This window comes from Astatotilapia calliptera, chromosome 2 (assembly GCF_964374335.1).
Source record: "Astatotilapia calliptera chromosome 2, fAstCal68.1, whole genome shotgun sequence".
NCBI lineage: Eukaryota > Metazoa > Chordata > Actinopteri > Cichliformes > Cichlidae > Astatotilapia > Astatotilapia calliptera.
Window position 1 is genome coordinate 33164488 of NC_137423.1, and position 13258 is coordinate 33177745.

At 40.9% G+C, this 13258-nt stretch overlaps 1 protein-coding gene across 2 annotated transcripts; it reads left to right on the plus strand.

Moving 5' to 3' along the window:
* Positions 1 to 179: 179 nt before the first annotated feature.
* Positions 180 to 12090, plus strand: LOC113006902 (sodium/potassium/calcium exchanger 3-like). Of its 2 annotated transcripts, none has more exons than XM_080289313.1 (17): positions 180 to 432; positions 653 to 751; positions 2285 to 2361; positions 2473 to 2547; positions 2958 to 3042; positions 4572 to 4675; positions 4751 to 4825; positions 6390 to 6415; positions 6511 to 6564; positions 6660 to 6796; positions 7073 to 7242; positions 8273 to 8540; positions 9475 to 9641; positions 9727 to 9841; positions 9919 to 10031; positions 11048 to 11113; positions 11294 to 12090. In XM_080289313.1, the coding sequence occupies exons 1-17, from the start codon at positions 324 to 326 to the stop codon at positions 11402 to 11404; spliced, it is 1851 nt and encodes a 616-aa protein (XP_080145439.1). In that variant the 5' UTR covers positions 180 to 323; the 3' UTR covers positions 11405 to 12090. The 2 variants fall into 2 exon arrangements, with proteins under 2 accessions (XP_080145439.1, XP_025998937.1); XM_026143152.2 differs by having other exon boundaries at positions 7073 to 7161.
* Positions 12091 to 13258: the final 1168 nt, after the last annotated feature.

Sequence of the window (13258 nt, forward strand, 5' to 3'; positions counted from 1 at the left end):
AGATCAGATTTAGATCAGGAGGAAAGACGGGATATTATCAAATAGGCGCTGGCTGATGATTCATTGTGTGCAAGTATCCGCTGGATGTATGTGAAGCGTGTGGATGCTGCACGGTTAGTCCTGACTGACTCCCGGAGATGCTGTGGACAGGCCGAACCTGTTTAACATCCGCTTGCTTATTGGATGGAGCAAAGAAAGATAGACAATAAATCAGAATAAGAGATCAACAGGCCAGTTGTATTCGGTCTGAGAGCAGGAGTCCGAGGAAGAGGGGCAGCGGCATGTTCTGAGCGGAGAGCCGACGAGCGGCGGCAGCAGGCGGGATGAAGGCTCCGAGAAGACCGAGGCAGACGCGCCTCCTCCGGCGTTTCTGCGTCTGTGGAGTCGGTCTGTTCGCAGCCGCCTGGATCTTTCACTTCTGTGATGTTACAGGTGCGTATAAAGACTCTGATTTAAAGTTGTCTTAACCACTCCTATACTTTCATTATTTGCTATAACAAATCAAATTGCAGTATTAAGGCAAATGTCACGTTGTACAGATTATTTTAGCGGGATACTAGTAAAGAAACACATTAAAGTTACATAAAAGGTTATGTTGAATTTATATCCTCAAATAGCTTAACTGTATTCATATGTGAATTACTCTTTTTAGACTACCATAGACCAACTGTGGATCACAGCAGCTCCTTATTCAAGAGGGAGCTCATCCAGCAAAAAGAAGACAACCAGACTGGGGGTGCTTCTAGATCTGGTGAGGTGCTTTACCACGTGTTTGTGTCTTTCACATACACTCTGTTTATAGACGTGCATGATGCGCCAACAGGAACATTATCTTTACAAAACTTTAAAAGTCTAATTGCATCAGTGTGTTGAGCTAGAATGAGCTCAGGTTTGGATAACCTGTGTACAGTCACCGTGACCTTCTGAGCCCTTGTGTGTTTATGGCAGTCAAAGTGTGCAATCTTCGTTTATCTCCTTAAATCAAGAACTATTTCCTCTTGTGCATTCCTTTACTCCTCTGGTCCACCTTTCATTTCTTTAAATTTAGTACATATATATGTTTTAAAAACAGTTAGGTCTTTGATGGTTGCTAGGAAACTGAGTTTGTGGTTTGATATAGTGTGCATCTGGAGCTGTTCAAAGTGCCCGCTTGTGGTATTGACCCGCTGATTAGTAACCTCTCATCAGCCGCTCTACCATTGCTTATGCATGCTTGGATCTGTGTGGCTGCTTGAGATTTTTACAGAACACACTGAGCTGTATTCAGTCAGAATGAAGTTCCTGCCTCACGGAAATATAGTGCAGATCAACTTAAAAGCTTTGTTCAAACTATCATATTTCTATTTTTAAGAGCATCATGTGGTTTCTGATGCTAAAAATATACAGTTTGATCATGATCTGAATTAAACCAACATCACGCCATTTCTGCCTCTTAGGTGTGATTTGTGTTTGCCTCTAACTGCACATTGATATCTCTTTCACTTTTAAAAGCGGTTTAAAAAATCTGACGTACAGTTAAATCAGAAAACCTTGAGGGGAAGTCACTTGGGAGGCTGCTTTTCAGATTATTGTTGCGTCTGTATCATGAAAAAAAGCTTTTTAAATGTTGCAGTGAGCTGTGGTATTTATGAGCTTATGTGCAAGACAGTGCAGCCAAGCAAAGCAATCGCTTTCTGCTGGGAGGAGAAAGGCTGTGACGCATGGTGACGCTCAGCCAAATTAGATGCCTCTGAACTTCAATATAATTGGAATTGCTTTTAGAAGAACTGACAAAGAAAGTCAATAAAACACTTGTTTTTGGATGGCGTGAGGGATAGTGTGAAGTCATAAGAGGAGCATGGAAAATACAGCTGTAATGCAATTGGACTCCTGGTTGTGTGACTTTAAACTCAAGCTGTGTCTAGACAAGATACAGGATACATTCAACAAACTGAGATACGCCAATTCTAGATCTGACGCATGCAAGGATAAATGCCCGCAGGTTCAGGGTGGAGCTGAGTTATAATTCTAATCACAGCCTTCATTTAACCACCTACCTGCGGCTCTTCTCTGAACTCCAAGGGAACAAATCCTCCTTTAAAGAAAGTGTGTTAAAGTCACTGTGAGTTAATTTTGAGACATGACAGAAAATAATCTTCAGATATCAGAAGATAAAAGTGCAGGTTTTAGGGAGTCGTGTTTAAAATGTAATGTATTAGAATACTTGGTAACTGGTTTTTGTTGTCCAACACTGTTTCCTAATTCCACATGTCATTAGATTACACTCTATCCATCTTTTCCCAAGCTATCAGTGAGTTTCCTGAAGACGTCTTTACTGTGGATCAAAGGAGACAGGGTGCAGTCCTCCTTCATGTTCTCTGTGTGAGTATCACATCTGTCTGAAAGCCTGCGTTTGACATAATAAAATGCTGTATTTTCTCTTATTTTCATCTTAAACCAAATCTTCAGTAATGCGTTTGCTGTATTTCTCAGGCTATCTACATGTTTCACGCACTGGCCATTGTCTGTGATGTTTACTTTGTGCCATCACTGGAAAAAGTGTCAGAGGTACGATGCAGAAATCTATAATGGCTGAAAGTAAAGTAATACTTGATAGTTTCCCATTCTACTCTAGGTATTAAGTAAAAAAAAACCTTTAAAGGGTAAGAAGCGAGTGTATTTTCTTTACTGGCTGTAATTCATCTCTAAAGACATGAAACAATAGTGTGTTAGTCTATCAGAACTCTCTGTTTAAGCCTTGTGGTATTAAATTATAAACTAGTGTTCATGTTCATTGGACAAATGTAACCTTAGTTGATGTTTTTCTAGTAGTTTTTGGACAGCAGTAGAGGTCTTTGGCTACGGCAGGCTCTGGATAAACACACCGTATTTATTAGGATCAATCCTGTGACAGAAGAATACCAAATATGACCATCCTCATCCTTAAGCCTGTTTAATCTCCCCTCTCCATCCACTAGAACCTTCAGCTCAGTCAGGATGTTGCCGGGGCAACCTTCATGGCAGCTGGGAGCTCCGCCCCTGAGCTCTTCACTTCTTTGATTGGTCAGTATCCCAGTCAGTCATTCCCTCCAGCTGGTTAGATCAATATTTCTGCCATCAGTGCTCCAATTAGAGGCAATCGGAGAGACAATGTCTAATCAGGACAGAGAAAAGTGCACATAGGGAGCTAGCAGTGATTAATTTTAGGCATTTATCATTAATCATAGATGTCAAGAAGACAACATTTATTTTTGCTTGATGGTTTATCATGTCACTGTGGGGCAGGTTTTTTTTTTAATCATTAACAGTGTTTCAGTAAATAAACTTTCACTTTTTTTAAATAAGATTAAAAAAAATTAAATAAAATTAAATAAAACCTTTATTTTATATTTTGGAGTTTATGTTCTGATTTTTCCTGCTATTCCAGAGTCTATAGTTCTATGTTTACTTAACTGTTTTCCTAGTGGAGGGTTGTGTTTGTCCGTGTATTTTGTTTTCAGCTCATTATTCCAGCCTCCCCCTGTGTTGTGTTTTTATTTTTTAGTGTGAGCTTTCATATCTCTGTGTTTAGTTGGGTGCTGTTGTTATTTTTACTTTGTTAGTTAGTTGTCTCTTGTGTCTTGTTTTGAGTTTCACTCACTCCCTCTTTGAGTAAACAGTCCTGTCTCCATTGTAGCCTCTGTCAGATACTCTGTGTGTTCACTGAGTTAGTCTCTGTGTTTTTAAGCTGTGCTTGTCATCCCCAGCTCTGTTTCTTTGTTGCCTTTTTCTGGGACTTTCACTCTAAGCTTATTGATAAGTACGTTAATCTGAGGCCAGGTCGGTGCATTAAGCTCAGACATGTCAAAAATTCAACCAGTTCAAAGGAATAAACGTTTCCAAGGTGAATATATTATAAGATAAGATGTACGTTATTTATCCCAGATATGGGAAATTCTTTTGTTACAGTTAAAAAATTACGTTAAACACAAACAAGCATATACAGCAGGTCAGTAAGTGTAACTGCTTATATAATAATGTTGCCCATACACTGTGACACTACAGTACAATAATTAAATACATCACTTCTACATTTTGCCTTTTAGCATTATTTTCTTCTTCTTTTGCACAGATAAAACATATCAGATATAACTGTCTTGTATCAGGTATTGCAGCATCACTGTAGCACGAGCCATTGTTATTGTTAGCAGTATATTGTGATATTATTGTATTGTGACTCTGATCCTTTATTGAGACTAACTACTAACTACTTTTTTCTGCTTTTTCTGAAACAAATGTTGACCTACAGTTTATAAAAATGAAAGCCTTACTTCTAAATCAATGTTGCCTTTGGAAATGTCCTCAAAAACGGCCTCTGATACAATATATTTTAATCTTGAAAGAAAAAAGTCTTGCTTTGACTTTAGTTGACTTTAGGCAATAAGTCGGTAAATATTACAAAACATGAAAGACATCAGGCCAGCCCCTCTGGGTGTCAACTGACAGATGAATTACTGTGTTTATCTTCTGTTGAGAAACTCTTAATTTGTACACTGTTGCAGATAAAACACGTGTGCATGATTTCAGTTTGATCTTTCTTCTTCTGGACTTAGCCGTGTTTATCACAAAGGGTGACGTGGGCGTGGGAACTATTGTGGGATCAGCTGTCTTTAACATCCTGGTTATCATCGGCATCTGTGGCATCTTTGCAGGACAGGTACGCACACTACAGAGCACCCCTTGCTGCCTGACGGAGTCTTCACAGTGTTTCATGTTTCCTTTCTCTCTGCAGCCCATTGCTCTGAGCTGGTGGCCTCTGTTCCGTGATGCTGTTTTCTACATCCTCTCCATAGTGGTGCTTATTCTGGTGAGAAATCTCTACAGTACAAAACTCAGTACTGATGTAAAGTCCTGAAATCCTTTTGAACTGCCTTGAAGATATCAAAGCTTGGATGGCTTTGAACTTTTTGAGTTTCAATGAGAGTAAAACGGAGGTGATTGTATTTAGACCTAATAATATTTCATGCAGCCCGCTCGTAAATTTTGGTTTTCTAGGGTCTTATATCAAGCAGCGTGTGACAAACCTGGGAGTCATTATGGACTCAGATTTTAAATTGGACAAACATATTAGTTTGGTGTTGCGAAAAAGCTTTTTCCAGCTGAGGCAAATAGCTAAGCTGAAGCCAGTTTTGTCAAGACGTGACATGGAGAAGGTAATACGTGCCTTTATTTCAACACGGCTTGACTACTGTGATGAACTGTTTTTTGGAGTCAGCCAACGATCTCTTGCTCGTCTTCAGCTCATTCAAAATGCTGCTGCCCGCCTCTTAACTGGTACCCACAGCTATGAACATGTAACACCTATCCTGTCTTCTCTTCATTGGCTTCCTGTTCATCACAGAATTAATTTCAAAGTCCTAACACTGGTTTTTAAATGCCTTAATGGTCTTGCTCCCCCATACCTTTCCGAGTTACTTCAGCCTTATATTCCTTCACGGACCCTCAGATCAGCTGACCAGCTGCTGTTGGTTGTCCCAAAATCAAGGCTTAAACGTAGAGGAGAACGAGCCTTTTCAGTTATGGCCCCAAAACTTTGGAATACGCTGCCTTTAAATATTAGACAGGCATCTTCGTTTCCTATTTTTAAAATGCTTTTGAAAACACACCTTTTTTCGATAGCGTTCAGACTGGCTTGAGTTGATATGGTTTTTATGTGTTTTATTATGTTTTATGTGAGTGTCAGTGGTTGTACCTTGTGTTTTACCCTGTGTTTCTGTGCAGCACTTTGGGCAAACGTTTTGTTTTTAAACGTGCTATATAAATAAACTGGATTTGGATTTTGAAATACTCACCGTTATATGTAACATTATTCCTACAATTGAAAGGAAGCACCTTTTAGTGCAAGAATAAAAGCAAATGAAAGATGACTCTAATGTTAAACTGGTGCATCTAAAGTATATATTTTAATTGATAAATCAAGTAGGATACAAAGTCACGGCTCATACTCTGGTACACTGGTAATTCTCCATATAACGTGTGTTTTTATCGGTACTTTAGCAGCCCTACATTTGCTGCACATCTGCAAGCCCTTTTGCAACCCGCCTCTACTCCAGCTCCACCTTTCAAAATCTGTAGATCAGATTTTCATGTGTGCACAGTGAAGGGCGCCAAATAATTTTTTTTTTTAGTTGTCTGATTTAACTACTATATAAAGTATAGGGCTAACAGTATAGGAAAAACTACACACCTCCTGTATTATTACAGGACATTAATATTGGGGTTTTTTGGCCAGTTTTTATTATTTCTCATTCTTTATAAAACAATCTTTTGCATGCCTATACTGCAACTTCTCGCAGTGAGTTATGGTTTAAATATATTTCTAAAAAACTAATTGAAGTTGGCATTAAAGTTTCCTTCTTTTTTTTTTGCAGGTGATCTATGATGAAAAAGTTCTGTGGTAAGACTGTGGTAAACATTTTTTGCAGCCAGTGTGCGTTGGATGATTGTGTGGGTATTTGTGAATCTGTGGTGGTATTTGTGTGCATGTTTCAGGTGGGAGACCATCATCCTGATCTCTATGTATGGACTCTATATAATCATCATGAAGTGAGTCTTTGCTTCTGCTCATATTTCCAACCTAAAGCCACAACATGTTTTATACGTACCACAGGCAGCATCTTCATGTGTTGTGCTTTGTGAAGGTTTAACAGATCTCTGTGCTGCTTGGTGGAGAGACACTGCAGCAGGGCAGGTCAGCCGTGTCTGAGCGGTCTGCGACGGACGACTGCTGTCGGAAACGCCGGAGACGGCGACAATGACATGGTGCCGCTGAAACCAGGTGAAAAGGGTCGTGTTTGTACATGTGCTTGTACATCCAAAACAGGAAAAAGTTTGCCAAGCCTCTGAGCAGCATCCAGCAGACCTAGTGACACAGTTTAAGCTGTCAGTATAAGGTTCTTGTGTTCCCCTGGGGATTTCCAACAGGCTGAAATAGAACTAGACCATTTTGACGAACAAAAGTTATTCTCTACGTAACACTGTGTCCTTTTTGTCCTCCCCTCTTCTTTTATCTCCCACTAAACATTTTTCTGCTTTTCTTCCTTCTGTCTCCAAGACTCATGTGTGGTGGCCGGTCAGGATTCAGGGGTCGTGATGGTGGATGAGCTACTGAACTCGCACCCCCATCAACTCACTCTGTCAGAGGCAAGCCTCCGTCTTCTCATCACCCCGCATTTCCCCCCCTTCACCTGCCTGCGCATGGCAGGACGCATGGTCATCAGCGAGGTACACTGCACATGCTCACACTCATTGCATAACATCAAGCTGCCCTGGCTTTTTCGGCCGGCTTGGTGGTATTTTGGTGGGCGATCGTGGCTCAAGAGTTGGGAGTTCGCCTTGTAATCGGAAGGTTCCCGGTTCGAGCCCCGGCTTGGACAGTCTCGGTCGTTGTGTCCTTGGGCAAGACACTTCACCCGTTGCCTACTGATGGTGGTCAGAGGGCCCGGTGGCGCCAGTGTCCGGCAGCCTCGCCTCTGTCAGTGCGCCCCAGGGTGGCTGTGGCTACAATGTAGCTGCCATCACCAGTGTGTGAATGGGTGGATGACTGGATATGTAAAGCGCTTTGGGGTCCTTAGCGACTAGTGTTATACCATCTATGCAAATACTGACCATTTACCATTTTAATTTAGATTTAAATATAAACACTTCAATTCAGTGGTTTTCTTTTCTTTTTCTTGAAACCTAGAACTAGTTAGGGAGAAGTACACAGCATCAGCAGGAACCCAAAGCTGTGGTACTGGAATAAGAAGACACTAAATTGGTGCATCTATAGCAGACAAACTGGCAAACGGGGAGATGTGTACTGGCATATCAAACAACATCCTGTTTGCCATTGTTACACAGATGCCATCTAATAAGCCCACAAAGAAATCACACCAACACAGAGTGCAGCCTAATGCATAATATTAGCCCAGACACAAAAGCAGACAAGACCCCAATCTCCCAATCTGCTTCCTCACTCTCTCAGCTTTCTCTCTGTGATTGCCATTTCCAGCATCAAATTAAAGCACACCTGCCAATGCTATGCCTGCTCTCTCCATGCCACCCCCACCCCCACCAAAATAAAGCTTTCCCCTCTGGTGAATGTGAAGACTTGTCTAGCTGCATAATCACTCTTCCTGCCAGTTCAAATAATCTTAACTACCTTCATTTCCATAACCCTGCTGCAGTGTTTCTCATGTGTTTCTGTTTTTTCCTGAATAAAGTTCTTTCTTTTTTTAAATTTCTCCTGACTTCCCTCACCAATCACCCACAGAGGCAAAGGCTGATTCGGGCTCGGGTTGGCCCAGAGGAAGGGGCAGCTTCAGGGGAGGAAGGTTCGGGAGCCAGTGGGCCTTGGGGGAGAGAGAATGGGACGGCACCTGAGGGAGAGAGACAGCCACCAGAGGGAGAGTTGGAAAGGGGTAAAGAGACAGTAGGGGAGACATGTGGGGGAGGACAGCCCAAGGAGCAAGAGGAAGAGGAGGAGGAGCAAGAGGACCAAGATGAAGAGAATGTTCCTTTCAAACCGTTTGTCCTGCCAGGTAAGAGCCGGCCTCACAGAAAGGCCGACTGGGATTTTGTTTTAATACTTGGATGTGTTTCACATCATTATGCTATAAAGGAAATCATTTTAGATGTGAGTTTATCCGCCTAACGTTAGATTGAATCTCAGGTATTGCATATGTTCAATACACAGTCAAATATATGCACCACCACCACACACCATCTTCACGGCAATTCACATCCAGCCGCAAAACAAGATTCCTCTTAAAAGTTCAATATATCTAAAAATTTAGGCCAAACTTGGTCCTGACACAGAAGTCAACTTTTTTGCTAAAAAAAACATGTCTATAGGGTAGGACTGAACTACGACACTTGAGCTAGTCAGTCTTATCAAACATGTCTTTTGGAAAAGCAAGAGACAAAACTTACTCTCAAAGTATCTGAAATGCACATGTAAGCCATACTGCGTCAAAGAAATACTAAAAAACACACACTTTTTGCTTTTCGCAATAACTAGAGTTTTACCCACTATGATGTTAATATTCATTACATATTTAAAACTCAGGAAACACAGAAAAAGATTAATCCTGAAGCTCGATCATGTACCTGGCCACAGGATGCCATTTTTTGCCATCCACAGCCAATTAAATCTTCCTCTCCACAGAAAATGCAGAGATGAGAGACTGTGTCGATCTTCTAAAAGGCTTTTTCTGTCGTTGGAATCAGCCAGAACTTCCTGCTTTGATAAATAATAATATAATTATTCATCAAGGCACTGTAGAGATAATCCTTTACAGTATTTGATAGCTGATGGAGTTAGTTAAAAGGAGAAGTCGCGGACACATCCAGGCTGTGCCAGTGAATAATTTAAGGGTTCAGATTAAACTGTAAGGACGCCTCTGGGCAAACTGGTGGGCGTGTGTGTGTTTCACCTTGTTTGTGCATTTCTGAGTGTTTTCATCATGTTCTCAGATGGGTGGTGTGTGCGTCTGAAGTGGCTGCTCTCCTGGCCTGTGAGCGTCCTGCTTTACTGCACCATCCCTGACTGTAACCTGCCGCGGTGGGAGCGCTGGTACCTGCTCACCTTCCTGTCCTCCACACTCTGGATAGCCTTCTTCTCCTACCTCATGGTCTGGATGGTATGATGCACATTCACACACACACACATTTGGTTTAAACACACACGTACACACACAGGCGCATGACCATTTTTCCTCTCTTAAGGTGACAATAATCAGCTATACATTTGGAATCCCAGATGTGATCATGGGCATCACTTTCCTGGCTGCTGGCACGAGTGTCCCTGACTGCATGGCCAGTCTCATTGTCGCCCGACAAGGTGTGTATTTGTGTGTTTAATATTTAATGAAGGAAAGGAAAATGAAGATGTGAACATATGATGTTGTTATGCTGCAGGGATGGGCGACATGGCTGTGTCCAACTCCATTGGCAGTAATATCTTTGATGTGCTGCTGGGTCTGGGCTTTCCCTGGGCGCTGAGGACTCTTATAGTCAGCTATGGATCAGTGGTAACACCAGCTGTTCTCTGTACCTCAGTTTCAGTTTTACTTTTGATATGTAAGCTAGCATAGCTTCAATATTACCATGAAATGTGTTTGACGAGACAAAAAAAAAGTCGCTCGGCACCTGAAGAAAACTTTTGTAAGTACCTTACATGATATTCAAGGCACCTTTAAAACTTACATTTGTAATTGGACAATATTTATAGAACTACTGAATTACTCTTTCATTGTTAACTACCATTTCTTTTGATTTGTAACTGATTTGTAATGAAGAAGTAATTCAAAGCTGCTATAACTAGTATTTGGAGGTTACATCAGTGTTAAAATGTGAAGATTATGCTCATCCAGATCACTGTTCAGCTCTGCAGTCTTATTGTTTTGATTCACTGTTACTTCTCTCAAAACACTGTCTTTAGCGGTGAAAGCAGCTGTCGCTACAGCCCTCTGTAAACTGTTTGTTGAGGACCAGTAGCAGACACACACAGCTAATGTGTGTGTAAGGCAATGCACCAGAACCAGATATTTATTCAAGGAGTTGCAAGAGACCAAAAACTTTTTTCTGAGGTCATGGGCTCTCTTCATCCTTTAAGCTTTGTTCTGATTGGATGCTCCTCACAAACAAAAGGTTTGAACAGCAGGTAGGCGGGGTTCCTGTGCTTGTGCTTGTGCCAGAGTTCTCTGAAACTACCAATTGTAAAGGATCTCTCATGGCATCATACATTGTGTTTTTGTTTTATTTAATTGCAGTCTGAAGCCTGAGTGTTTAGCTCACAGGGATTACCTGTACAGGTGCTGATCTCTTTATTTGAAATGCTGTCCACTGGAATGGTAAATAAATGACAGGGAGAAAGAAAAATCATACAAAATCCCTTTTAAACAGTGTGAGTTTTTTTCATTTAAAAATGGAAAAAAAAAAAGCCCCAAAATTAAAAATCATTGGCCAAAACCAAAATTTGACTGTGAACATGTTGCAAGTGTTTTAAAACAGCGCGTTACACACTTCACATTGTGTGTCCTGTCAGGTGACGATAAACAGCAAAGGCCTGGTGTACTCAGTGATTCTGCTTCTGGCCTCAGTCACGCTTACTGTGAGTAGCTCCTGATGTTATAAAGCACAGATCAAATAGTGAGATTGTGTACAAAAACAAACAGACCACCCATCACTGTCTGAGACCATTTTCACTAACATATTTCGTGATTACACAACAAAACAAAAAGCACTTATTTAATTTTTCCCCGTGTGCCTCTTTCTGTCCGTAACTCCTCAGGTCCTCTGTGTCCATATGAACCACTGGAGGCTGGACCGCAGGCTGGGAGTCTGCCTCCTGCTGCTGTACGCTGTCTTCCTGCTCTGCTCCGTCGGTTTCGAACAGCTTTAGACGACACTCCCGTTACACGCAAACAAACGGCCCTCCTCCCCTGCTGCCATTATTAATGAAAAACGTACGGAGAGATGATTTATGGTTTCATTTCAAAGTGGCTTTCCACAATAGATAGTCGTTACTATGACACCGGCTGCCTACAAGCGAAATTGTTTACCTTTGATAAATGAGTCTTTTACAGAGTTTTGTACTGTAGCACTTCCAACCCGATGATAATGCACTGTCTCACAAGAAATTTATAAAATATGGAATTTGTATTCTGAAACCTAAAATATTATATAAGAACCCCAAAGTGTGTTAGTTTACTTATTATTACTGCCACAAGTAACCTCAACGAGCAGATGATTTCACATGTAAGTGTATATGGTTGCTTCTCGGTTTGTCCACTTATTTCATGTAAAGTTTTGTGTTTTCATCACGCCTTTGTATCTGTAGCTGTAAAAATAGCATAGCATGGCTAATCACGCTCCAGATATTTGCACTAAGCCACTGTTGTCTTGGCTTTGTATACAATGTAGGCCCCCCTCCCCCCTGCTAAAAGCTTCTCAACACAAAGGTTGTTTTAATTTTTCCTGAAACAACAATGAATATATTCTGCAAGATATTTATAAATGTCTGTCTGGAGAGAGTCCTGAAGTGTATGTCTTTGAGTTACGAGTGCAATAAAAATCTTTGTTCTGTGATGTTTGTCTTCTGAGGCTCGAAATTCTTAATCACACTTTTAATATTTAACGGCACTGTGACATTTGTTGCGAAAAAGATTAAAACATCTCAGAAGAGTTAAACCAAAGAGGACTAAATTTAAACTTGTTTTGAATGGACCCGAAGAAGCGGGAAAACCTACAGTAGTTCTCAGACATTTTCTGGCATTTCTCCACACCTTAATTTTTACAAATCATTCATTTCTATTAATTTACCCAGCTCTTGATCGGTGCAACATCATCAGCAAACTTTGGTTGTTTATTTTTCCTAATACTTTTATTCACCAAGATGGCAAACAGGCCAGATGGGCCACAGCCATGGTCAAAGGTGGAGGCTGAAATTGGTTTTTGGGACATGGAAACTAATTTAACTTTGTCCTGTCAGCAGTTTACCTGCTAAAGCAGATGACAGAAGTGATGTATGTAAACGCTGTTGCTACTTTAACAAAGTGGCGCTCTCGTTTTAGAATGGATACCGAAGCTAGGTTAAAAACAGTCAGGGGTGTTTACCTGCTGCAGTTCAGCACCATGGACAGTTCCACAACCGTCGGCTAATTTTAATGATAGGGAAAATGCTAATTATATGCAATATGATTTCAATAAAGAAAAAGGTAAAGAAGCAGTGTTATGGAGGTTTGTGACAGCATGCATAAGCTCAAATGCACTGAACAGGCAAACATCCAGTCTGACTTTGCTACTTCAGATTTGTCACCTGCAAATCCATGATGTTATTCTCCCGTTTGATAACATCTAAAAGGTGCTCTACTGGATTGCGATTGTAATGAGTGGTTGAGTTATTGCTGGCTTCCTATCACATTGAAGCAGTCTCCTCTGACCTCAGACATCAACAAGGCATTTTCTCCAGAGAATATGCTCAGCCTGGTCTTTTTGCAGTGCTTTTTAAGATTATTCTTTGGAAACCCAAGAGATGGTTGTGTGGGAAAATCCCAGTACATTTGGTGCCACATTCACAATCACTGGAATTGTCTTTTCCAAGTGGCACTGACCTGTCTAAATTCAGTGAGTTGCTGCCATTTGGTTAAGTAAGCAGATCATTTTGTTAACAAGCAGTTGAATAGTCGTCCATAATCATAATTAAGGAAGGAATAATTCAGGAAAAGACAAAAATGAAATAACAATGAACACATTA